General features: G+C 37.8%; 1 protein-coding gene across 1 annotated transcript in view; it reads left to right on the plus strand.

The window, feature by feature from the left end:
• The window catches only part of RLF (rearranged L-myc fusion), a 142,816-nt gene that overhangs the window by 112,188 nt on the left and 7,112 nt on the right, over positions 1-23,516 (plus strand). Inside the window, exons 6-7 of the mRNA XM_006867585.1 lie at positions 12,941-13,077; positions 20,194-20,335. Of these exons, the coding sequence (XP_006867647.1) occupies positions 12,941-13,077; positions 20,194-20,335 (279 nt within the window). The remainder of the gene's footprint in view (positions 1-12,940; positions 13,078-20,193; positions 20,336-23,516) is intronic.

Here is a 23,516-nt window from a genome sequence, read left to right on the forward strand (position 1 = left end):
CTTACATTTTCTTGCATGCTCAAGTACATGTTTATCTTATCCAAGATTTCTGAGTGCTTTGAAGCAGGAGGATTATCAGGTACTTACTCTCCAGTTCAGCTCTTTCTTTTTATTTGTTATTCATTATCAGGGTCAGCAGAAAGATGTTGTTACTAGCTGCTCTGTACTGGGCCCTTGATTCTCAGTAACCCCACACATCAGGGAACAAAATGCTGCCTGGTCCTTGTGCCATTCCCTGCGATCAGATTCAGATTGGACCTTTGTAATCCATAGAGTTTTCATTAGCTGGAAAATCTGTAGCCACTATATATAGAATTAATAGGCTAAGGTGGTGTATTTTTATCCCTGTCACCTCATGTCTTATCCTAGAAGTTTTAATAGCGGTATATATAAATGCCATTGATAATGCCTGTATTTTTATACTTTAGTATCCTTAATACTTAAAACAGGAATCCTGGTATGGTGCTGCAGGATAATGCACTGGACTGCAAAGTCGGGTTGAATCACAAGGTTGGTGATTCAAACTCAGCATTCGCTCCTTGGAAACCTCATGCAGGATTGCTCTGAGTCAGAACCAGCTCAATGGCACTTAACAACAACAACAAATCCTTAATATTGATAAGATTTTAATTTTTTTGTCCCCAAAAGAAACAGAAAATAAGTCTAGAATGATGTTCGTATGTTATTAGCTCAGTATTCATGAGGTAAATGACTCCTTAACTTGGAAAGCTATATAAAAACCCCACCATAAACTAGCCATACTATCTCAGTAGAAACCTTGATAAAAGTAAAACATTTAAGTTGGCAGGTAATAAAAGTGGACTTATTTGTCAGGAACTTTATTATCAGACAAATGTGTTCTAAAATGTCAGGTAAACCACAGTGTTAAGAGCTTATGCAAAGAGTGTCATAGGCAAAAAAGACTGTCAGTTGGCGGTTCAAATCCATCAGCCACTCATAGGGTCGCTATGAGTCAGAACTGAGTCAGTGGCACTTAACAGCAGCAACAAAAAAATAGAGACCTTTTAGAGAACATTGAGGTTAAGTTTAGTTTGAGAAGTTGGTAGAGAAAGTTCACCTTTGCTTAATAGGCCAGTAGAAGAGTATGTTGGCCAGCATTCCTGACTTAGACTCAGAAGGCAATGCGCTACTAAAAGAAAAAGTTGTTTCCACTCCTGGGAATCCTTAGGCTTAATGTTCCAGCACCACTACTATTTCTATTCCTAAGGAGCTCTGGTAGCATAGTGGTTACGAGTCAGGCTGCAAACCTCAAGGACAGCAGTTTGATAACAACCAGCTGTTCCACAGGAGAAAGATGAGGCTTTCTGTTCCCGTAAAGATTTACAGTCTCAGAAACCCTGTGCAGGGTCACTGTGAGTCAGAACTGACTCCATGGCACATAACCACCACCACCAATATTATGTCCTGGTGTTGTGGCACTGTGGAATAAAGCACTGAACTGCAAGGTCAGTTTAAATCACAAGGTCGGTGGTTCAAACTCACCAGCTGCTACTTGAAAACCTTATCTGGGGTCGATGTGAGTAGGAACTGACTTGATGGCACTTAACAACAGCAATACAATGTTCAAGAGTCCTGCTGTGGTGCTGTTGGATAAGCACTGGACTGCAAGGTTGGTTTGAACCACGAAGTCAGTGGTTGACACTCAACAGCTGCTCCTTAGAAACCCTATGATGAGTCACTGTGAATCAGAACTGACTTGAAGGCACATAACAACAACAACAATACCATGTTCACTCTTACCCTTAAGCTCTTGAGTGTATTTTCTCTGGAATATTTTTCTTTTATCATCTGTTCTTCCCCATGATTTACTATAAAATACTCTATTGTTTCACTAGCATTTTAACACACCTTGTAATTCCTTATAATTTACTTATTCCTTATTTATTATAACTGACTAGCCTGTGAGTTACTGGAGGGCAAAAATCTGATTGGTTTTATCTCCAGTACAGTGTGCTGACTCTATACAATAGCACTGGATTGCAAACCACAAGGTCAACAGTTTCAGCCTACCAGTTGCTCTACAGGAGAAAGATGAGACTTCCTGCTCCCGCAAAAATGTACAGCCTTGGAAACCCTATACAGGGTCGCTATGAGTCAGAACCAACTTGATGGCTCTTAACAATTTGATACAGTGCAGACACTTACTAAGTGGTACTTATTTATTTGAGCAGTTTCAAGAAAAAGACTCTTCGGGTCTCTTGTGATACAATAGTGAATAATTGTTATCAGGACTGATTGTGAGGGTTGGAAATTTAAAGGTAGACATTTTATAGCAAGGAGGGGAGTGATTAACTTTCCAGTCTAGGAGCGGAGGTCCCTATGTCCATCAGCGGAGAAGAGCGGAGAACAGGACCCTACCCAGAGAAGCAGTGATGCCTGAGATGGAGGCAGAGATGATGACGTGGAGCGATGGAGCAGCTGGGGACTTTAGATTCAGAGAAGGAGAGCGACTGTGTGCTGAAGACTGGGGAGGAGGAAGGGAGTGTAGGGGGCAGGCTTGCAGGGTATACCCTTTGGTTGGTTGATGATGCATGGAGGGGATTGTAACCATGGCAATGAGACGATATACAACAGAATGAATGTAAAACTAATGTTCTCCCATGTAAACGATCACATAATTCACAATAAAACATTAAAAAAAAAAAACAACCTATGGAGCACAGTTCTACTCTAACACATGTGGGGTCATCACAAATTGAACGGTCAGCAATTAGTACTAAAAAATAAAAAACAAGTTATTGCTCAAAGGGTACTAAGCCTTCATTAAGGAAGTGGTAAGAGCTGCTCAAAATGAAGGACATAGGAAACACCACTGAATTGTACATGCAAAAATATGCCTAAATGGCTAATGTTTGTTATATGCACATTTACCACTAACAAAATTTTTAAACTAACAAACAAAAAATTGAAGTGGGAAACGTTTTGTTATATATACTAAGTGAATAAATGTGGTGGTTTTGTAAGTGCTGTTGAATTGGTTCTGACTCATAGCGGCCCTGTATTTAAAAAAATAATAATTAAAAAAAAAAGTGTTTCTTTCCAGTGTGTGTTACAGTAGAACTGTGCTCCATATGATTTCTAATGGCTGATTTTTAGGGAAATAGGCACAAACATTTTAACAGGTTGTTTTCCTTCTTAGAGGACTTTGTGCACAGGGGGTTTGGAGTATGTTCAAAAAAATGCAGGATTCCTGGTGTGGCACTGTAGATAAAGCATTGGACTGCAAGGCCAGTTTGAACCACAAAGTCAGTGGTTGCTGGCTCCTCGGACACCCTATACAGGGTTGCTATGAGTCAGGACCAACTCTGTGGCACTTTAAAAATAATAAGAAGGAATGCATAGTTTAATTGGGAAAGTCAAAGGTAAAACATACACAAAGATAATATTAAAAAGGCAAAGGCCACTGAAGTTTTTTGCAACAGATTTGCCCAATACAATATGTAGTTTGGGATTTCTTGACTGCTGCTTCCGTAAGCATTGATTGTAGATCCAAGCAAATTGAAGTCTGACAACTTCCATCTTTTCTTCATGTATTGTGGTGTTAATTATTGAACCAGTTGTAAGGATTTTCATTTTGTTTACATTGAGGTGCAATCCATACTGAAGACTTTGATCTTCATCTGTAAGTATTTTAAGTCCTCTTTGCTTCCAGCAAGCAAGGTTGCATTATCTTCATATCACACTTCGTTAATGATTCTTATTCCAATCATGATACCACCTTCTTCTTCACATAATCCATTTTCTTAAATTCTTTGCTCAGCATACAGATCGAATTTGCTGTTAAATACTGTCCAGTTGGTTCTGACTCATGGAGACCCGGTATAGGTTTCTAAGGCTTTGAGTCTGTATAGGGGCAAAAGCTTTAATCTTTCTCCTGCAGAACAGCTGGCAGGCTCAAACCATGGACTTCGTAATTTGTAGTCCAGTATTTATTTTATGTAAGGAGCTCTGGTAGCATAGTGGTTACGAATTGGGCTGTGAACCGCAAGGTCAGCAGTTCGAAACTACCAGCTGTTCCGCGGGAGAAAGATGAGGCTTTCTGCTCCTGTAAGGATTTATAGCCTCGGAAACCCTGTACCAGGGTCACTATGAGTCGGAACCGACTCCATGGCACATAACAACAACAACAACAACAACATTTATTTTATGTAGCCACCATGCTGCCACAGAGTGTATAAGTATGGTTAAAGGATACAACCCAGACACAAACCTTTCCTGATTTTAAATCATTCAGTATCTCCTTGCTCTTTTCAAATAACTGCCTCTTGTCTTAGGTATTGGTTCCTCGTGAGCACAGTTATGAACTGTGTTCATTTGTATAATTTATTCTTTTTTGAACCAGTGGCTTATGTTAGCCTTTGCCTTTAATTACATTACGTTTGTATGTGTTTTACCTTTGACTCTCCCAGTTAAACGCTTAATTCCTTGAAGATACCCAAAAGAATAGAATGCCTGTTCTTCACAAACACATATATAATTTGTTACAAACCACGTAATTTAATGCCTTTGCATAGTCATTAAAATACAAGTAAACTCTTTCTGGTATTTTCTGCTTTAAGCCAAAATCCATCTGACATCAACAGTGATATCCCTTGTTCCATGTCCTCTTCTGAAACTAGCTTGAATTTCTGGCAGTTCCCTGTCAGTGTACGTGTTGCATTTGTTTTTTAATTATCTTCAGGAAAATTTTATTTGCATGTGATATTAATGATAATTGTTCGATGATTTCCACATTCCATTGGGTCACCTTCCTTTGGAATAGACAAAATAAAGAATTTCTTCCAGTCGGTTGACCAGGTAGGTATCTTCCAAATTTCTTGACACATACTAGTGATCGTCTTGAGTGCAGCATCAGTTAGTTGAATGATTTCAGTTTGTGTTCTGTCAGTTCCTGGAGCCTTGTATTTCACCAATGCCTTCAGTGCTGCTTTCTTTAATACTGTACCACCAGTTCTTGATCATATAACACCCTTGAAGTGATTGAAAAGCAACCATTTCATTGTGGTACAGTAATTCTGTATTTCTTCCATTTTCTCGTGATGCTTTCTTCATTGTTCAATATTTTGCCTATAAAATACTTCAGTATTACAGCCTGAGGCTTAAATTTTTTTCTTCATTTCTTTCCAGTTGAGAAATGCTGAGCATGTCACTCCTTTTTTATTTTCTAACTCCGAGTGTGCACATTTTATTATAATATCTGACTTCGTCTTCTCAAACTTTCCTTTGAAATTTTCTGTTTAGCTCTTACTTCATCTTCTTCTCTATGTGCCAGAGCAAGTTTCAGAGTGTGTTCTGGCATCCATTCTGGTCTTTCTTTTTTCTTGCCTTTTTAATGACTTTTGCTTTCTTTATGTATGATATTCTGATGTTGTTGTTGTTGTTATGTGCCGTGGAGTCGATTCTGACTCATAGCGACCCTATACAGGGTTTCCAAGGCTGTAAATCTTTACGGGAGCAGAATGCCTCATCTTTCTCCCACAGAACAGCTGGTAGTTTCGAACTGCTAACTTTGGGTTTGCAGCCCGATTCGTAACCACTACTCTACCAGAGCTCCTTTACAGCCTCAGAAACCCTGTACAGGGTCGCTATGAGTCAGAACCGACTTTACAGCACGTAACAACAACATATACATGGATGTATTGCGTTAGGCAAATCTGCTGCACAAGACCTTTTTAAAGTGTTGAAGAACAAAGATGTCAGCTTGAGGACTAAGGTGAGCCTGACCCAAGCCATGGTATTTTCAATAACCTCATATATATGCGAAAGCTGGACAGTGAATAAGGAAGACTGTAGAAGAATTGACGCATTTGAGTTATGGTGTTGGAGGAGAATACTGAAAGTGCCATGGGCTGCCAAAAGAACCAATAGACCCATTTTAGAAGAAGTGCAGCCAGAGTGCTCCTTGGAGGCCAAGATGGCCAAACTTCATCTCTCATACTTCGGACATATTGTCAGGAGGGATCAGTCACTGGAGAAGAATATCACGTTTGGTAAGGTGGAGGGTCAGAGAAAAAGAGGAAGACCCCCAGCATGATGGATTGGCCAAGTGGCAGCATCAATGGGTTTAAGCATGGCAACAATAGTGAGGTTGGCCCAGGACCGGGCAGTGTTTCCTTCTGTTGTGCATAAGGTCACTATGAGTCAGTACCGACTTGATGGCATCTAACAACAAGAAGTCATTGTTCTTCCAATCTCCAACATATTTCTGTCAACTGCTGTCGACATCATTTCCAGATACTCATTCTTCCTCTTTGTTTCCAACTTGCACTTTCCAGTTACCAGTAATTTTCAGTGTGTCTTGATTGCATGTTCAGTCAATTCAGTCGGAAGAAATTAGTAACATTTTATGATTTTATCATCACTGACTTTAGTGGTTGGTGTGTAAATAAAAATAACGAACTGATCTTCCATAAAGGCGTATGGCTGTTATTCTATCACAGACAGTGGATGAGTGGTGAGAATACATAATAGACCCGTTAAAATGTCGGCAATATGCTGTGAGTTCTAAACTACGAATCTAGAATATTTTTTGTTATTTTCCTGCTTGTGTTGTAAGTTAATGTTTACTTGAAATGTGTATTTTTAAATTACTTAATTTTGTCCCCTTTTCTCCCTACATATTTCCAAAAGAGCACTTATAGATCTCTGAAATGTAGTCTTGTAAAATATAAGCACTTCCCAGTAAAAATAAAATGACATGCAGTTAGTTTTTCATTTTCTTTGCTACTACATCATTTGACTTGAGATAAAGGTGTAGTCTTTTTTTAAGCTCATTTAAAAAATTTATTTGTGAACTAGAAATCATGCTGCTGCCTTGCCAGTCATCCATGTTTACCATGTTGACAAAATGAGATAAGGAAAATAAACATTGTTTGAATAGGACCCCTTCCTCCCACACACACACACACAAAAATTCTAGAAGTGAAAATTGTACATTATTTCCCTCTAACTTGTATGTATGCTTTAGAGTTTCTTGAGATAATTTCTCAGCTTAAAATTTTTATATTGCTGCTATCATTAAATTTTAGAATTCTTGGTTTTTAATAGGCACTTTACCATGGCTTGGATGATAGGCAGGTTTTGCTTTGGAGTAGCTGTTTCCACCTGGTGTGGAAATTCTCACTTCTCATTGTGATCCTGCAAGCTGTGCTATTTGAAGTGGGCGTGTCATGAGCATTGCCTTTCTGGGTAGCCCTTCGGATTAATCCAGCTATGATAGAGGTCATGGTTGTTTAAGCCATCAGGAAGTTTTCATCTGTGTGTTATATGATAAGATTTTGTTTCTAAAAACTGAATTTTAACTTTATTTATGTTTTAGGCCATAACATTCTCTCCCAGTTAAGTACAGGTGTGCATCAAGGAATTTATTGAGTATGGCCTTATTTTGTAAATGCCTTATAGCATTCTTGAGGTTTGCTTTCTTTTTTTTTTAAACCTCATTAAAATTTTGCATACCTCATGAAAAATAATTTTTAACAATTTTTAAAGTCATTACAACAGCTTTATGAAAGTGGTTCTTTACTTGTTTTACAAATGAGGAAAATGAGGCACAGAGAACTTACCGAATAGCTATTGGGTAGTTATACTTACAGCTAGTCTCTATAATTCTTACATAGCTGGGAATAGAATCCACACACACTCGCTCTAGGATACAGTTCTTAACCATTAAGTTATATTGCTTTTAATGGTATCACATTGTTTTTTGAAAAGATTGAAAAATGCAGAATTATATAAGCATCAGTTTAAATGTAGCTTCTTAAAACATGATTGAACTTGCTTTACTTATTCCATTCACTCTATAACCTATCTAGTAAGTTAAAAAGTATTGCTACTGGGTTTCCTGTTCATACATGCACAGATTTATTCCAAACAAAGTCTATTTAAACATGACTGTGTGATCAGTGGATAACTACAGACAAGTTCTCTCCATAATATACTTATTTTTCTTAGTCTTGTTAGGGTGCCTTTTACAAAAAAAGATTCAATCAAACAGTGGCTTACAAAGGGATCTGCTAGATCAATTAAATTCAAGATAGAGAGGTCAGCTCAGAAGGTTATGATGACTTTTTCAGGGTTCCCAAGAGGTAATTTTCCTAGACTTTTTCAAAAGACACAGGATGCCCATGTAAACATCACATAATTCACAATGAAACATTTTTTAAAAAAGAGAGATAGGGATAAGATTCTTAAGATTCAGTAGTGAGTAACTGTTACCATGACTAATTGCAACTGCCACAATTGTAAAGGTAGAAGTTTTGTAACAAAAACTGGGGAGTAGTTAATCTTACATTCTAGAAACAGAGGACCCTGGGACCATCAGGGGAGAAGAGCACAAGCAGAATGTGAGACCTCATCCAGAGAAGCAGCGACACCAGAGACGGAGGCAGAGATGGGGACATGGAGAGGGGGAGCAGCTGAGGACACTAGATTCATGGGAATAAAGGGACTAAGAGCTGGCAGCCAGGAGGCAGACTTGCAAAATGTGCTCTTTGGATGTGTAAATTATTATTTATACCTTGGTGGGGTTTTGTGTGTTTTTTGTTGTTGTTGTTGTTGTTTTTTAAAGCTAAAGTGAATAGAGAGAAATACTATTAACTGATGGTACATGGAGGGGATTATAATCATTGTAATGAAACAAGGTGTGTGATTTGTTAATTGTAAAACTGATGATCTGCCCTGTAAACTTTCACTCAATCCATAATAAAAACCTTTAAAAACAACAACAAAAAAAAGGCACAGGATGGTCATGGGGACTTACTATGAAAATGTTTTTAAGAAAATTGACAATTGCATTGATGTCAGAAAAAGGCCAGGAAAGTTGCACCAAGGAATTTCTTTTCATCACCACAATGTACCTGCACAGTTTTCAAGAGTTGCCAGGGCTGTTCTACAAGATTTTTATTAGGAAACCTTACTCCATTTACCGTACATACATCCCTGATCTTATCCATTGCTACTTCCTTGTTTCCAAAACTCAAAGAACATTTATTTTGTTATTGTTGTTAAGTGCTGTCAAGTTGCTTCCGACCCATAGCAACCTGTATAGGGTTTTCCCAGGAGTGGCTGGTGAGCTTGAGCCACCAACGTTGCAGTTTCAGACGACCTTGCAGTGCAGCATATTAATCCACAGCACCATACCAGGACTCCAAAGAACATTTTTAAGGAACATGATTTGAATCCCTCAGGAGTGTTAAAACTACTGTTTTGACATGTGTAAGTGAAAGAGTATTTAAAATACAAGTGGAAGAGTGCAGAATTTTTCTGGGAAGGGTTGTTTGTGATTTTTTGTTGTCGGCAGGCTTTTAGAAATCCTGTGTACATTAGAAGAAAACACTGCCTGGTCCTGCACTATCCTCACAGTGGTTTGAGCCCTGTATTGGAGCCCCTGTATCAATCCATCTCATTGGGGGGGTCATCCTCTTTTTTGTTTACCCTCCACTTTACCAAGCATGTTCTTAAGAGTGATCTCTTAATAACATGTCAATATGGAAACACCGTCTTTAGAAGTGTGTATACACTTAGATAGAGGATATGCCAAGAAACAACAACTTAACATGTTGGTATTTTTGTTTAAAGTTTCTTTGATTTTCTAGCAACACCTTTTGACTTTGGTATTAAATGACTTCTGTGTTTCAGACACTGGTAAGTGCTGAGTTTTGAAAAAAGAGGGTACACCTCTTGCCCACATGAATTTCATATTCTGACACAGAAGGTAGCTGCTAATAATAAGTTACTCACTAATCATTGAATTACAATTGTGATAAATGTGCAGCGGAGTTTGAGAATGTTTTGATACGGATCCTAACATGGTCTTAAAAGTTAGAAGGTTTCCATTGGCAAATGACATTTGACTGAAACTTTGAAACATAAATAGAAAGTAACTTGGTGATGATTCTGACCAGTGTTCTTTTTTATTTAACCGTTGTAATAAATTTTAGATGTATGCCCATGATTTGGCACTGTAACTGAGTTAATTCTGATTTATAGTGATACTGTATAGGATTTTAAAGGCTATAATTTATGGGCACAGAAAGCTTCCTTTCTTTCATGGGGTAGTTCGTGGGTTTGAACTGTTAACCTTTCAGTTAGCAGTCCAGTGCATATCCTAAAGTGTCACCAGGGTTAATTTATGCCCATTATGTTGTTGTTGTTACTAAGTGTGATCAAGTCATTTCCGAGTCATAGAAAATCTGTATAGGGTTTGTAAGGAGCCAGGTGGTGGGTTTGAATCACCAACCTTGTGGTGAGCAGTCCAGTGCGTATCCTATAGCACCACACCAGGACTCTATGTCCATGATAGTTGGTTGACTGAAATTAAGATATGAACATTAAGGTATGGTATATAAAGTACTAAGTAAGGTTTTATTGTTTGAAAATTTTTTGTATAAAATGTTCTGAATGTAATTTGAAACATCATATAACCATATATTTTAAGGGCAAAGTAGGAATTTTTTAAAGCAAAGAAAAGAATTGGGTTTCGGTCCCGGACCAGGCCAACTAATTTGTTGATTGGTCCTTGAGATCACAGACTACTTCATTGTGTTGTTGCCATTAAGTTCCAACTAATAGCAGCCTTGTATAGTGTTTCCAAAAATGGCTGGTGGGTGTGAACTGCCAACCTTTTGGTTAGCAGTCCAGTGCTTACCGCACCACACCAGGGCCGTAACCACTTTAAGTACCCTTATATATGAAAACTAAACTTATTGGTATGACACTGTAGGGTAAGCACTGGACTACTAACCTCAAGGATGGCAGCTCAAAACCACCAGGCGCTTCTTGGAAATCCTATACAGGGTTGCTGTGAATCAAAACTGACTCCATGGCACCTGACAACAACAACATTTTATATAGAGAACAGTCAAATATGGGATTTTAGGAACTACTATTTTTCTCTTAGAACCTGAAAACCTGTAACTGATGATAACATATCACACCAATCTCTTTGGGTCAGATCTTTTTCGTTTTCAAGCTTTTGTATCAGGATTACATTGAAGAAATATAAGAGAGATTTCTGGCTTCCCTCCAGGGTTCAGTAGGTCTGTGGTGGTGGCGGTTATGTGCCGTGGCGTCGACTGACTCATAGCAACCCTGTACAGGGTTTCCGAAGCTGTAAATTTTTATGGGAGCAGAAAGCCTCATCTTTCTCCTGTGGAACAGCTGGTAGTTTCGAACTGCTGACCTTGCGGTTCGCAGCACGATTCATAACCACTGCGCTACCAAAGCTCCTGAGCTTCCAAATTTTCATTTCCATTATGTTTTCAAGAACAACTGCTGTAGACCGTGGTACAGAAGCAATGCTGTTGTCTATAAGACGTTAATAAATTATGGCTCACATAAACTTAACCAGCTGGATATCATCTAAGAAATCTAAATATTTCTTCTATATCAATAAAATGATTGTTGTTAATAGTTGCTGCTGAGTAGATTCTTACTCATGGTTGACCCCTTATGTAGAGCTGAGGTAGAACTGCTATAAGTTGTCATGGCTGTAATATTATTGGAATCAGATCACTAGTCCTTCTGAGGTCTTGCTGGGTGGCTTCAAACAACCAACCTTTAAGCTAGCAGCTGGGTGCAAGCCATTTGAGCCGCCTGCTGTTGTTAGTGTTGTTGAGTCAGTTCAGATTCATGTGACCCTGTATAGGACTTTCAAGAAACAGCTGGTGGGTTTGAACTGCTGGCCATGCCAGTAGCAGTTGATTGCTTATCCTACAGCACCACACCTTAGGGACCCCAATAAAACTAGCTGTCACAAAACCCTTAGACATAAAAATATGTTTGTACCTAGAATGTAAGTAATTTTCAGTTTTTTTCTTAAGTTATATTCACACAGAGAGAACTCCAGATAGTGAACTATAGACAAAGCAAGCACAGCTATGAGAAGTGACAGCCAAGACCAAGAACTAAATTGTTCACCTAAGAGATGATAAGATACCTGAGAATGTGACTAAAATTAGAGACTATTCAACCATCTGTTAAAAAGGCTTAGCACTCAGGATGACTTGCGCTAAAGCCTACCTATATCATTTGCCCCAAGGCTGATTTTCTGTACACCGGAAGCCTGGTATAATTGCTATCTGTATTGCTGACATGAAATGATCTTCAGATTCTTTCTACTAAAGCAGGGAAGTGATAAAATATACAGTGAGAGAAAAGGGGGTTTAAAGGTCTTATTTCCTATTTTGTTAAGTGCTGTTGAGTCGGTTCAGACCCATAGCTACTCTGTATAGGGTTTCCAAGGAACAGTTGGTGAGCTTGAACTGCCAATTTCCTGTTTTAGCAGTATAAAAAAAATCTCTAATTAGTTTAATTGAATTGACCAGTTTTTGTTTGTTTTAAATTAAAGAATTCGGTAAATTATGTGTAAATGAAATAGTTGTGTTTCTAGAAGTTTTTTCCCTCGATTATATTAAATGAGTGCTATTATTAATACAGCATTTGTATTTAAAACAATTTCTGGGCTGGCCTTTGGCCTCCTTGGCATAGAGTAAGCCATACCTTTTGCTGTGTGTAACTAGAGTGACTTGAATATAACCATTTAAATTTTAAAAAATTTAAAGGAAAGAAAAGATGATAATTCAGGTGAAAGTAACTTGAAGTTATTAAAGATAATTTGCCTGATTTCTGTGGTAGCAAATTTTTTTTTAAGCTGTACAAGAATGTTGTTTTGATCTGTATTGAGACTGCAGTGGAACTTCCTTATAGCGCCTATAAACTTCTCTGTTTAATATTTTCTTATATGAGACATTTATGACATGTCATCCATTAGCCAGTAGAAGAAAATAATGGTTTGTCCCTCTTAATTCTTTCCTCATCAATTATCAAAGATAGAAAACGTTATAAAGAAGTTTCGCATTATATAACAGAATTTACAGGAAAGTCACCATTCCTTTTGACTTAGTCATCTCATTTTTGATAGATTGCAAAGGTCGACTGCAAGGAAATTCTAGACATCATATGTAATCTGGAATCTGAGGGTCAGGATAACACAGCCTTTGTTCTTTGTACGACTTACCTTACCCAACAGCTCCAAACTGCAAGTGTATATTGTTCTTGGTAAGTATATTTAGTTTTTATTCCCTTTATTCATTAGTGTATAGTATAGCAATTAGGGTTTATGTAAAACGTTATTTTTGTTTCAGAATTTAAAGTCAAGCAAATTAAATGATGACGTATGAGTAAAATCTTGCTGATAAGCTAAACCATTAATTAAAAATATCATTGATTTTCTCTTAATCATCCCATAGGGCTACCTTTGTCTTCTTCCTTAAAGATAAAATTTTAGCAATATGAAATAAAATTGATATTAGATTGTTCTCCTTTACATTCATTAGTATCTTATAGTGGTTACGTTTCCCCTTATTTGGAGACCCACCAATGAAAAGAGACAGATTATATAGTTTCATAGATCAGACTTACACTAGAAAAGAAAACCATTTGAATAGTGAGATCTCTTTTGCATCTTTGATAATTGCATTATTTGGGTTTTCAATCAATTTATATCTTGTTTGCTTACAAAGTATTTTATTGCTAAAGAGGAAAACAGTAAGTGCAAACCATGTTGTTTTTCTTTCTTCCCCCTTTCTACTATGTTGTATCTAGTTAGGTCATAGGGACAAATCTGAAACACAGGAAGCCTAAAATGGCAGCTTGCCCTTTTAGTGGTATGGATGATGCTATAGGAAATTAGTAAAAGGTGTTCACTGTACACCAGAATGTTTAAGAAAGGTGTGCAGGTTGTTATTGTGTGCAGTTGAGTCAGTTCTAACGCCATATGACTGAACAGAACTGTCCTAAATGTCTTCTAGGTAGTAGTAAACCTTTGAGTCGGATTAGACTCAGTGGCATTGGGCTTGGTTTTGGTTTTTTAATCTTTAAATAAAGATGTCTCCTGTTCTTTTCTCTCTGAAAGCTAACTAGATTTATCAGTTAGCAGCCAAGTGCTTAACTATTGTACCACCAGGGTGTCCAGGAGGAGGTGGTATTTTGAGCCTTATTAATTCAAATAATGGGTTGGATTTGCATATGCTTGATTCAAGAACCTAAGGGTGGCTTAAAGTAGGGAATGAGGGTGTTGTTCTTAGGAAAACCTAGAGAAGCCTGTTATATACTTTTCTCTCTGAAGTGTCTATGTGTATTTACCATTTTGTATGTTGCTATATATCTTTATGCTTGTTTTATATAAAAGTACTATTTGTGTACTATAAATTGTTTTACTCAATCCTCATAGTACTCATTATATAGATGTTGTTGTTGTTAAGTGCTGTCGAATTGATTCCGACCCATAGTGACCCTGGATAGGGTTTCCGGGGAGCAGCTAGTGAGCTTGAACTGCCTACCTTACAGTTCAAATGGCTTTGCAGTCTGGCGCATTAACCCACAGTGCCACACCAGGACTCCGTCATTTAGATGTTGTTGCTATGTGCCATGGAGTCAGTTCCGACTCATAGCAACCCTGTACAGGGTTTCCAAGGCTGTGAATCTTTACAGGAGCAGAAAGCCTCACCTTTTTCCCGTGGAACAGCTGGTAGTTTCGAATTGCTGACCATGAGATTAGCAGCCCAATTCATAATCACTACACTACCAGAACTCCTCTGTTATATAGTTGAGGCACATGGAATGTCAGAGAAATCTTGTGATTAGTTAAGGTAGTAGAGCTGAGACGTGAGCCCAGGAATTTTCACTCCTAATCCCGTGATTTTCTTCCATGCCTTTGTTTTCTTGGCACAGAGCCAAAATTCAAATCGCTGCCTTCTACCATGTTCTTGATGCTAGAGTTATATATCCTATCAGAAAAGACATGTTGTTAGGTGCCATTGAGTTGATTCCAACTCCTAGTGACCCCATGTACAACAGAATGAAACACTGCCCCTTCTTGTATCATCCTCACAGTCATTCCTATGTTTGAGTCCGTTGTTGAAGCCACTGCATCAGGCTTTCTCACGGAGGGTTTTCTTTTTCACTGACTCTCTACTTTACCAGGCATGATGTCCTTCTTCAGGGACTGATCCCTCCTGATAACATGTCTGAGGTACATGAGACTCTCACTTTCCTTAACTCTAAGGAGCATTCTTGTACTTTTTCCAAGACAGATTACTTTATTCTTCTGACTGTCCATGGCATATTTATCATTCTTTCCCAATATCAACAGTTCAAAGGCATCAACCCTTCAGTCTTCCATTTTCATTGTCCAGATTTCACATGAGTATGTGATGATTGAAAATGCTAAACACAGGTTTGCTCTTAATAATACTTTAAAGAGGTGTTTTGCAGAAGACATAGTCGGCTAAATATGTGTCTTAATGATTGTGGACATTTTTTTAGGAAACCCCAAAATAGATGATATAAATGAGGGGGCTTCAAAAATTTTGTTGAAACATAGAATTAAAAACAACAGAATTTTCCCCCAAGCTTTTTGAAGTCCCATTGTAAAGAAAATGGTTAAGTAGCAATGAGGATTTGGGTTGCTAAATCTAGCAGAACAGTGAATTTTCTTTTCTTTTTAAGAGTTTAGCCTTAGTAAAACAGTTTTGTTTGAGGGAGAAACTCTGGTTTTTGTTTTTACATTTAATTAGTTTGCCCATCAGTTTTGCCATGGAGTCAATTCCAACTCATAGCTACCCTTGTAGTGTTTCTGAGGCTGTAAGTCTTTACTGGAGCAGAACGCCTCAACTTTTCCCCACGGAGAAATGATAGGTTTGAACTGCCAGCCTTGCAGTTTTTTGTTTGTTTGTTTTTTCTCTCCTTTACTCAGCCACCTTTAACTGAGGAATTAACTAAGATTTCCCTCTTTTTGGCCTCTTGAGAAGTGATAAGAAAAGAAGATCTTAGTCCCTCCATACTTGGTTAAAAGTAGCACTTCTTCTAAGCAATTCAAAGAGAAGTAAAATCTAAAATGTAAATACTTGGGAAACATTTTACCTACCTTTTTAGTGGGGGTGGGGTGGAGTGGGTAGTAGTATATTAGAGTTAGAAATCATGGGATTGCCAACAAATACTACCAACAGTACTCTCTACTTGTCACCGGAGTTCCGTAACTCATTGCATTGGCCACACAGAACTCAGACACCATACTCACAATTATTGAGGAGGAGGGAGGTGCTTATTTAAAAAGTTAACAGGTTACAATTCAGTGTCAGAAATATCCAGGGCACAGTTCTTTGAGCAAGGACAGCTTCTTCTCAGCCATTTCCATGCACAGACCTCTCTGCCTGGGTAGTGTTATAAAACTCTTTTAGGGATGCTGGCAAATATGCACACAGGACACACCACTCCACCACAAGCACCTGGAGGCACCCCACTCTGCAAGCAAGCCTCCTGCCCAAAGTCTCTCGGCTTTGCTTGCTGGGAAGCCCCACTGCTCTGTCTTCGTGCTTTGGCTCTTGGTTCTGTTGCTCCTCTGCCACTACTCTGGTGTCACAGTTTTCTGGAGGCTCAATGTGCAGGGCTCTCAGAATCCAAAAGATGCGCTCCACTCCTGGTTCTTTGTTAGTGATAGTGAGATCCCTCTTCTGCTTCTGAGATGGCTCATATTTTGCTAGAGTTGCAAGTGTTTACAATTACTGTGAACTCTGCTAACATCCACAGCTGAATCATGTCATCCTATTAGTATCTTCTCCCAACTTCTCTTACCCAGACCTTGCAGGGTAAAAACATTGTTTGGTGGGAGTTATAGACTGGCTAGAAGAGACTTGGAATAATTCATTATACCACAGTAATATAGACAATGAATTTTACTAAGGAAAATGAATCCCAGGAATTCTGTTTGAAGAGTATAGTCTGTTTAAGATAGTACCCATATGGGACAAGTAATCCTTATTGTTTAGGGGAAAAAACTTTTATTATTAAGTGGTATTTCAGCTAAGACGTTTTGGATTCTTTCAATTGCAAATTTAATTTTTTTACTGAAAAAAAATTTTTTAATCCTAGCTGAGGTATGAAAATAAAAGTCATACATAATTTTTTTAAACTTTTTATTGTGAATTGTTTGAAGGTTTACAGAGCAGATCAGTTTTCATTCAACAATTTATACACATTTTGTTTCATGTCATTGATTGCACCCCTCACAATATGCCACTTAGCCCTGTGGTTCTTTTTTTCAATACCTTCTTCTTTCCTAAACCTTCTGAACTTTGTCGTTGAATAAATGCTGCCCATTTGATCTCAAATGATTGATTAATCTGCATTGTGTATACCTCCTTAATGTTATTATTCCCCTTATATTGATTGGCTGAAATTTCAGTCATGGGGATGAGTTCATTTCCAGACCTGAAGGATGCCTAAGGGCCATAGTGTCACAGCTCCCACCAATCTATATCCAACCACATGCGGATTTTTTAAAATACATATGCTAGCATGTATTAAAGTGTCATTCTTGAGAGTGGTTACCATTATCTTCAAAATGTAAACTAAAATAAATCACTCGTTTATTTTTTTGAAATTTTCCTTCAGAGATATTTTTAAACAATAATAAAATTTCCTATTACTTTTTGGAATCACCATTATCATTGAATTCAAAGGGTAATTGCTTACCTTCTTACTTATTAGCATTGGATCCAAAATATTTTTGGCTAACTTCAGAAATCAAAGGCTTGCTGGAGGAATGAATTCCCTGTAGATGTCTAGCAGTAATTAGAATAGCCATGTAAAGTGAGTAAGGTAGCCATTTTGAATGGGATGATATATATATAGAGAGAGATGTGTGATTACTCTTGCTGCTACTTTAAAAATAAAATCATGCTGTTGAACTTTGAACTATACACTAAATTTAGTGAATATTTGGTAGGCCTGCCTTTGCTTTCTACAACTTCCCTAAGTTTAAATGTGTATGTTGTACACTTGTGTTCCTTCAAATGTATTTATGTGTTTTTTCTCACGCATATGTCTTGTCTTACTTACTATTGTTTCTCCTGCACTTAGTGAAGACTAGATTTATATATGTGTATTTTATTTCAATGAATTGTATAGGGGAAAAGAAAGGGTAATCAGCTACTTTATTTATAGGATCCTTCTTTGGGGTGGGTGGTCATTTCCTTAATTCTACAAAAAATGTCTTTGTCCCATTTCTAAGATGTCTAAATTCTGTTTCTCAAGGTAACTGGACTTCATGGACCTCCTGCTATGTGGAAACACATAGTGGTTTAAAGTTCTAGCTTATTATCTACATTTTTGTCAAGATATTTTTCTACTATTAATTGAACTAAATTTCCTTTCTGGTTTCCTGAAATTGCATATAATTTGTTGACTTGATCTAGGCAGTAGGCTATTTAGAAAATCATATTATTGTAGTAATTAAGGAAGGATTTGTCCTTATTATACATCTGTGTTCCAACAGAATGTAAATATGTATTGGTTATTTTAGTGCCCCATGAAGTGACATGAATGAATTATTGAAGTGACATACTGAGATTCTACCTAGGAGTATATATTGGTTGTCACAGTTGGTGGAGGTACATTTATATGTTTGGGAGGGCAATTCAATATTAAATCATTGAATTGCAACTGTAAATATGAGGGAGCTTCAAAAAACTCATGGAAGATAAAGAATTCCAAGATAATGGAATTTCCCCATGAACTTTTTGAAGCCTATGTATATCTGCAAATGTAAAACGCTTAAGATACCCTTTTTTGATCATGTTTCTTTGGAGTTAAGATAACTGAACCCTGAAATATTTGACTTAGAATAAATCAAGCCCTAGACATTCTTATCTATTGTTTTATTTCCACGACTTTGTGAAGCTCCTCATATTTAAAGTCATTTTTATTTTATTTTATTTTATTTGTAAAACTCACATCTGCCATCATTAAATAAATAGAAGCTTTATGGAGCCCTGGTGTGAGCACTGGATTGTTAATCACAAGGTCAGCAGTTCTAACCCACCAGCCTTTCCTTACAAAACATATACTGGGTTGCTGTGAGTCAGAAACGACTCCATGGCACTCAACAACAACAGCACTAGACATTACAATGTTTGAAGAAAGTTTAACAACAAATATAAGCTTGAATCATTTCAGGCATTATATGAACATGTCAGGGACTCTGGTGTGCACTGTAGGAAGAGCACTGTACTACAAACTGCAAGGTCCATGGTTCAGACCCACTAGCCATTCCTTGGAAATCCTATACAAGGTTGTTATGAGTCAGAAATGACTCCACAGCACTTAACGATAGACATTTCAATCTTTGACGAAAGTTTCATATATTCCTTTTTGAGAGCCCCGGTACTTCTTTTAAAATATAATAAGTTGTTAAAATATTATTTTTAATGGACTTTTAAAATACAAGAGTTTTTATTTCTTAAACTTTGGATTTATGCTTCCTAGAGTAGTTTTCTCATGTTAAAATAAAAGGTATCTGTATTTTAAAAATTGGCTTGTAAAAATGATTTGGTTATGTTTTATGAAAATCATTTAACAAATACACAGTATCTGTTGAAGCTGGACAGAAGTCACAGTTTTGTTTTTTAATTGATAGCATTTTCTTAACTTTTGGAAGTAACTTTCTTTTCACATTATGTTGTTTTTGTTGTTGTTGTTAAGTGCCATTGAGTTGGTTCCAACTCATAGCTACCCTGTATAGGGTTTCCAAGGAGTAGATGGTGAGCTTGAACCACCAACTTTGCAGCTTAAACTGACCTTGCAGTCCAGTGCATTAACCTGCAATGCCAGAATATTTAAATATCCCAAAATAGAGACCTAAATAGAATCATGATATTGCAGAACTGAGACTAGCCCAGATTACTAGAGAGAAGTGTACCACTGATTATTAGTTACACATACATTAACAGTATGATGACATCTAATGATCTCTTCCCTCTAAGATAGGGTTTTAATTCAGTCAGTGTAATCACTAATGTAAGGAAAGAGTAAATCTTTTGGAACAAGATAGAATCTAAGATTTAAAAAAAAAAAAATGTAGATGGAAGTAATCTTCTGCTGTTTTTGTTTTTCTCCAGACAAAAAGAAAAAGGAAGTAGGGGAAATTCCAGGGAGGAAGGACTCAGCAAATTTACAAGTTTTGGGGGAAGTAATAATGAATAAACAAATTTTTCTCCCTGTTTTTATTTACTCTTACATCAACTTCTTTTTACAACCTTAAAGGTAAAAAAAGGTAGGCATAACAAGGCAAGTACCAGTTGCTTTAAATGCTCTACATTTTCTTTCTTTTTTCAGGGAACTGACTCTCTTTTGGAGTAAACTACAAAGAAGAATCGACTCATCTTTAGACACTTTCTTGGAGCGCTGTCGTCAGTTTGGTGTCATTGCCAAAACACAGCAGCATTTATTCTGCCTGATTAGAGTTATACAAACTGAAGTGAGTAATTTGTATGTTTTATGCTGATTATGGCTGGGGAAATAACTTCCCAGGCAAACCCTTTATAAGAAAACACAAATTAACAAACCTTAAGGAGCTCTGGTAGCGTAGTGGTTACAAATTGGGCTGCAAACCTTAAGATTTCGAAACTACCAGCCGCTCCACGGGAGAAAGATGAGGCTTTCTACTCCTGTAAAGATTTACACCCTCGGAAACCCTGTACAGGTTCGCTATGGGTCAGAACTGACTCGACGGCACTTAACAACAATAAGATTATGGAAATAGACAATTTTTCACAAACTTCCAAAAGTTTGTGAAAAACTCCCATTATCTTTTTCCCCCCATTATCTTTGGGGTTTTTTTGGATATTTCATTGTTGTTTTTTTATATGCATTTCTTTGGCATTGTAGGATAAGCACTTGACCACAGGTTGGTTTGAACCATGAGGTCGGCAGTTCAAATCCACCAGCCATTCCTTGGAAACCCGATACAGGGTCGCTATAAGTCAAAACTGACTTGACAGCGCTTAACAACAACAATAACCAATACCACCGCTAGTCTTTCAGTTTGCCGTACTGTGGTGGCTTGCACACCATACTGTGATGGTTGCTGTGATGCTAGAAGATATGCCACCAGTATTTTAAATACCAGTAGGGTCCATGGTGACCTTTTGTCAAAGATCAGCTGACTGTATGTGGAAGGATTTATTTCTGGGTTCTGAATTGTGTTCCATTGATTTGTACCTTACGTTGTACCAGTACCAGGCTGTTTTGACCACTGTGGCTGTGTAATAGGTTTTTGTTTTTAATGTTTTATTGTGAATTATGTGATAGTTTACATGGGAGAACATTAGCTTTATATTCATCCTATTGTATATCGTTTCATTGCCATGGTTACATTCCCCTCCATGCATCATCAGCCAACCAAAGGATATACCCTGCAAGTCTTCCCCTGTTCTTCAGCACACAGCCTCTCTCCAAGTCATCATCTCTGCCTCCATCTCTGACGTCACTGTTTCTCTGGGTAGGGTCCCACACTCCGCTCTTCTCCCTTGATGGTCCCAGGGGCCTCCGCTCCCAGACTGCAAAGTCAGTCACTCCCCTCCTTTTGCTACAAAATGTCTACCTTTACATTTCCAACTCTCACAGTCAGTCCCGATAGCAATTATTCACTATTGTACCATAAGAGACTTATCCCCATCTCCTGTCATCAGCCCCGCACAGACAGATTGGATACTACTCAGTGGAGATTCTACCTTCCTCCACGCCCTCTGGATCTACTCTACCTCTTGAACACTTGTAAGCCAGTCACTTCTTGCCTTTGTAGCCCCCTGTTTTGGGTAGCCAATGTCCAAGTTGCCCATCCCTGTCTACTCTGTCTATCAAGGGGAGGGTGAGAATGATCCTCACTGTAAAGAATTGTTCCCTCCTCCCTATTTTTTTATTCCATTTTTCCACAAACTTTCTGAAGCCACCTTGTATTGAACTGTTTCTGAAGATTAGCTGCTTAGGGATTGATGATTTTTCTTATTGGGGAGTAGTTACTTGAAGTGACAGACCATCTTCCCTGAGGGAAGGAAAGAGAGCGTGTTTCTGGGCTGTCACCTCAATCACTATGTATGAGGGTGTCAAAAAGTATTCCTACGTTAGAGAAGATTAATATGAAACTGTTAATTTCTCAACATATCCTCCATGTGTTGTAGTGGTTACGAATCGGGCTGCTAACCTTAAGGTCGGCAGTTCAAAACTACCAGCTGTTCCACGGGAGAAAGATGAGGCGTTCTGCTCCCGTAAAGATTCACAGCCTCAGAAACCCTGTGTAGGGTCACTATGAGTCAGAACCGACTCCATAGTACTTAAGAACAACAACGCCCTCCATTTAGCTCTTGTACACTTCCATCTCTCTAACCCTTCCCTGAAGATTTCTGTGCTCTTGGATTCACACCAGGTCAAAACGGCAGTTTTAGCATCCTTGAGGGACTCAAATCATGTTCCTTTTAAATGTTCGTTGAATTTTGGGAACAAAAGAAGTCTTGTAAGAACAGGGGTGAAAGGTGAATGGGGTAAGATGTCCCAATGAAATTCTCATAGGCTAACCCTTGCTACCATTCAACTACCATTCTAGAATGAGTAGGTGTATTGTAATGGTAGGAAAAAGAATTCCTCAGCCAACCTTTCCTAACCTTCTTCTTAACAATGCAGTTTTCCATTTTCTTAAAACTTCTTCCCATTATCATCCTGTGAACTTGGAAAAAAAATCTATTGAGATTACCTCTTGGGAACCTCCATAAACAGTCACTGTAACCTTCTTTACTCTGAACTGGCCTACCAGATCCCCTTGGAATTCACTGTTTTAATTGGACTTTTCTTTCTTTCTGTCTTTTTTTTTTTTTTTTAAGCACCTAACTAGACAAAGAACTTGGCTGCAGCCATCCACTGGTTGCAGAGACATATTTAAACTACCCCCTTTTGGAATAAATCCATGCAGCTTGATGTGTGATGTATGAACTGGGACCTTAGTAGCAACATTTTTTACTTACCATTATATTTGCTTTTCTTAGAACAATGTTTTATATTTCATACAGGCACACTTTTTTACAAATTAGCACAATGCTTATTGACTAGGGAAATAATTATACTGGTCAGCCTCTTGCCAGTGGAGTGTTGCACTTTCTAGGTTTTGGAGTGATAAAACAATACTAAGATTACTGTATACAAATTTTAAGCTTTTCTACAAACAAACAGGAAACAAATATTTTGGGAAATGAGTTAAGAGCCCATATAGAAAAGTTGTTCTTTGAGTTGAGCCCTTGTTTGAATATATGGTAAGGTTACCAACCTAGGAGTTTGGGTGAAGTCTTAATACTGCTGTTTTACAAAACTTAACTTAGTCTGGTGTACAATCTTTTGCTTTCGTAGTAAAGTGCTAAAAACTAGAGGTGTCAGGATCATACACTGGGTTCTTGGTAGAGCCATGGCTAGTTGGATTCTCTGACTGAATGGAGCAATGTGATTTAAGGTGATGGGTCGTAAGAACACGGCGGACTTAAAGAGAGGGAAATTTAGATAATTCACACTTTTTAAAACAAGTTTTTATGATTTAATTCCTTTTGGAAGACTGTGAGGTAGATAGCAAAGAATGCCCCTTTCTTAAACAGTCTAATCTGACTGAGATAGTAAAA

This window comes from Chrysochloris asiatica, unplaced genomic scaffold (genome assembly GCF_000296735.1).
Source record: "Chrysochloris asiatica unplaced genomic scaffold, ChrAsi1.0 scaffold00106, whole genome shotgun sequence".
Lineage (NCBI taxonomy): Eukaryota > Metazoa > Chordata > Mammalia > Afrosoricida > Chrysochloridae > Chrysochloris > Chrysochloris asiatica.